Source organism: Aplysia californica, unplaced genomic scaffold, assembly GCF_000002075.1.
Source record: "Aplysia californica isolate F4 #8 unplaced genomic scaffold, AplCal3.0 scaffold00183, whole genome shotgun sequence".
Taxonomy (NCBI): Eukaryota; Metazoa; Mollusca; class Gastropoda; order Aplysiida; family Aplysiidae; genus Aplysia; species Aplysia californica.
This window is the reverse complement of record NW_004797453.1, coordinates 430,769-434,885: the sequence shown is the minus strand read 5'-3', so window position 1 is coordinate 434,885 and position 4,117 is coordinate 430,769. Positions and strand designations below refer to the sequence as shown.

At 38.9% G+C, this 4,117-nt stretch overlaps 1 protein-coding gene across 1 annotated transcript in view; it reads left to right on the top strand.

The window, feature by feature from the left end:
• LOC100533407 (tryptophan 5-monoxygenase) overlaps window positions 1-4,117 on the top strand; it is a gene marked incomplete in the record, with an annotated part of 29,309 nt that overhangs the window by 17,605 nt on the left and 7,587 nt on the right. The window contains 1 exon segment of the mRNA NM_001204690.1: window positions 3,117-3,214. Coding sequence (NP_001191619.1) covers window positions 3,117-3,214 — 98 coding nt within the window.

The following is a 4,117-nucleotide window of genomic DNA, read 5'->3' as shown; positions in this document are numbered from 1 at the left end:
GGGGTTGTTGTTTTGTTGTTGTTGTTTTTTGTTGTTTTGTTTTGTCTGTTTGTTTGTTGTTGTTTTTTGTTTGAGTTTTGTGTGTGTGTTTTGTGGGTTTTTTTGTGTTTTTTATTTTTGTTTTTTGTTTTTTTAAGTGGGGAAGCATATTAACATGGTAACGACTAATTAGTGTGAGTGTGAGGGAGGGCACAAAGAGAACGTAATAAATAGCTAAAACCGTTGGATGTAATCTCTCTTCTGGCATGTTTGGCCTGGATGTGGCCTTTAAATTGTGAGGTGTGCTAACAGAACGAGTTACTTCTGGAATTTTAGCCCTGTGACACAGATGCGTCAAACTTATAGTTCATCGACTTTGTAGCCTACAATTTATTAATGTGATTTTTTTATTATTATTATGTTAAACTTGAAAAAATGGCATCAGTTGAAAATCGTACAAATCTGACGGCCTCTGTTTCGATTTTCGGCCCATATCTGTATTTCGTGGATTGCGAGAAGTAACTCACTTTGTCAGCACACCTTACGTTGATCATTATATACATGTAAAGTAAAATCGCAACTCGACGAGAAAGTTACATTTATCAAGTTGAATCCGAACTTTCAGTGCAGCATAAGTTTGTGGATTTCAAAATCCTTTGATCGAAACGTAGGCCTAATGTTATGATAATATTATTTTCTGCACTCCCTGGGTAGTTGTTGTTTTTTTTTTAAGTAGGTGTGTTTTCACCCCCATTGATACGATTTAGATCATCTAGGAGACGGGCTTCCTATTCTGCCTGTCTGAACCAACCCGGGCTGAGAGGAGGGACGCATCTCAGCAGTAAGACACGGTAAAAAATGTTCTCCCCACTCTGGGGAACAAATTCAGGTCTCTTGCGGGCGACAGCGAAGCCCCTAACCGCTACGGCACAGACGCCGGATTAGTAGTTTTGGCGGCACAGAAAAGTTGTGTGCAATTAATTTGGATATAACAAACTAAACTAATTCCACTAGACATTTGTTGTTTGCTTGCTTGGATGCTTACTTACTTGTCAGTTTGTTTCTTTGATTGATTGTTTGATTGATTGACTGACTGATTGATTGATCGATTGATTGATTGATTTGATTGATTGATTGATTGTTTGTTTCGATTTGTTTCGTTTTTTGTTGTTTATCGCATATTATACTAAATTCTTTACTGTTTGAATGCAATGACCTGATGAACTTTCTTTCTCTCTTCCACAGTGGCTTGGAAATTCCTTACATCCAGTACACACCAACTGAAGTGGAAACGTGGTAAGAAGAAGATGGCATGTGTTCGATACCTAAGAATTATTAAGTTCAATCTGACATTATGGCCGTTTTGAGTTACTAAGACCATGAGGTCAGAAACCAAACATTCTATATCCTCTATTTCAGAATCGTAAGATTATTCGGAGTCGTTGTCAAGGTATTCGAAGAATTGCATTCGAATAGCTTAACCATTCTTAATGTCAAACTTCTCAATACTAGTTACTTAACTGAACAGATATAACTGTAATTCTAGGGTTGCCTGTTGTCTCCATAGACGGGTACTCCTATTTGTTGTTGCTGTTGTTGTTGTTGTTGCTGTTGTTGTTGTTGTTGTTGTTGTTATTGCTGTCGTTGTTGTTGTTGCTGTTTTGCGGGGTAAGGGGTGTTGAAGATCTGTTACTTGAAACTTAAAGTTAAAGCTGCGTTCATTATTTGTCTTAAAAGAATACTAGCTGGGCCCCCGTTCGATGAACGGATTGAGACAGAAGCATGTTGATTGTTCCAAGAAGCAAGAAAAAGAATTTGACAAAGGAGTCCAGAAAAAGCGATGATGGGCATCAAACGAAAGGATCACAGTCGAATTTAGCACCAAGTAAAAAAAAGAAAACAAGAGGCTAGATCTACACGGGTAGCACACTTAAAATAGTGCCAAAGATAGTACATATAACAAGATGGGCCACTCAGCCAAAAAAGTGTCCGCGGAAGTTCGCTCTTTGCTTCAGATGGCGCTGCAGTCTGTTTTGAAGCTCTCTTTCGTTTTTCCAGAAGAAGAATAGGAATAGCACCTCCTTGCGTGCGCAGATCGACTGCTGTTCATCAGCAGTTCGGGTTCGTTCAGTGCGGAGTTTTAGGGCTTTTTATTTTAATGACCTTTCGTCTTTCATTCTAAAGTCAAATTAAACGAAGAAAACAATCATCTTTTCCTCCGGAAGAGGTTTTTTGCCATCGTAACCATTTTTTTAAAGCGTTCTTCCGAAATTTATTCAAAAACTTGCTAGTTTCATTTTGATTTTTAAAACTCAAGTAGGGTAACTCTGTTCGCAAAGGGTGCGCATTTGCGAAGAGGGCGCCACCGAATTTTGAGGACACTTTTTTAATTGGCTCAAAGAGAGGAGTGGCCCCTCTTGTTATGTAGACTCTTAGAGAGTGCATTGCACGACAATGCGCGATAGTATCGAACGGAAGTACGACTTGAAATAAACAAACCTGGCGGATTTTCTAAAATTACAGAGACAGAAGCGTCGGCCTACAAAAGTGATCGGCGAAATTTAAACAAATTTAGCTTTTTGCAGCAAAACTGTCTCAAAACTGAAAAGACGAAGGGCGCCATGATCTGGAGAATATTTTAAAGAATCTTTTGGCGAAAACTGCATGTCGATCTATGAAGCCATTGAAGAGCCTTTTGAATAGCAAAATTCGGCCACCACAAATAGATAATAGAAAATATCACGCAGAAGGCTACTAGATTCTAGCCGTGTTTTTCCCTTTACAGTAAAGAATTATTTCTTTTCAAATGTCGTCATTCGACTGTGATCTAACAATTTGACTTCGTCAGATGGAATAATTGTGTATTCATTGACTAGGTAGCATGAAGTATCGTTTCGACGCATTGCCATTGATTTCCTTACAATTTCGTACATCTACAATCTTGTTCCTCTTTTTTACCTACATTCTTTTTATCTAGTCGTACATTCTTATTCAGTTACATTCTCTTTCATCTCCATTCATGTTAATCTACATTCTCGTTCTCTCCGCCCATGTTAATTTTGTTTATCTACATTCTCGTTCATCTTTTTGTTCATCTCAAAATTACATATAAAACGGCAAACCCACCACTCCACAGGGGTACGGTATTCCGAGAGCTGATGAAACTCTACCCAACACACGCATGTCGCGAGTATCTGGCCAACATTCCCCTACTGGTAGAGCACTGTGGCTACAGGTTGGTATGCCGGTTAAGAAATTGTTTATATAGACGGGTAGAAAGAAAGAAGTTTAATATTCTGTTTTTCTGTACTTCTGTTTGGTACTATAACACAGTGAATTGTTGTTTGTTTCTGTTTTCTTTTTCTTAGAAAAAAAAAACTACTGTGGTTAGAGGTTGGTATATTTGTCGATAGTTTACTCTGTTGCAACCACGTAATACATTATCCATAAGCTGTGTTCAATTGCTACCAAAACTAACACGACTTACTGGATGATTGGTCCCACACTCAGAGCATTGCGTCTCTCTTTTTGACTGCTTTTTGGCGTTTGAGGCCTGTGTGTCATCGATTGGCTACTTCGTTTTCATTTCTAAGCATGTGTTTTCGTTGGGGTCTCAAACAGTCTGAGCGTCCTTAAAAGGTATATAGGGGGGGGGAGGGGTGGCGGACAACGACGGTCTTTGTGGTCTTTTCAAAATGTCATATTATTATACGTGTCCTCTCGCAGTATTTTTTAAAAAGAATGTGGACCTACTTGAAGACATTCTTTTCGGTGGGGTGGGGGTGGGGGCGGGAGTGGAGAAGCACATCGACATGGTAACGACCAATTAGTGTGGGTGTTAGGGAGGCCACAAACAGAAATAAACGGGGGGAGGGGGTATCTTTTGTACGTTACCATTTGTTCTCAAAGTTTTCAGCATCACAACACTTCATTATAACTCCACTTCTGTTTAACCTATTTAGCCTACATAAAAACAAACACCAAACAATAAATTAATTATCCGAGCAATAACATTCGGTTTGATTATTGATAATAAAGACTGACTACGATAAGATCTAAGCCTTCTTAGATCTAATAAAAGCCTAAGAATAGATAGATGCTATGATAGGCCTGTGACCGAGCGAGCGGTGCTGAAAAT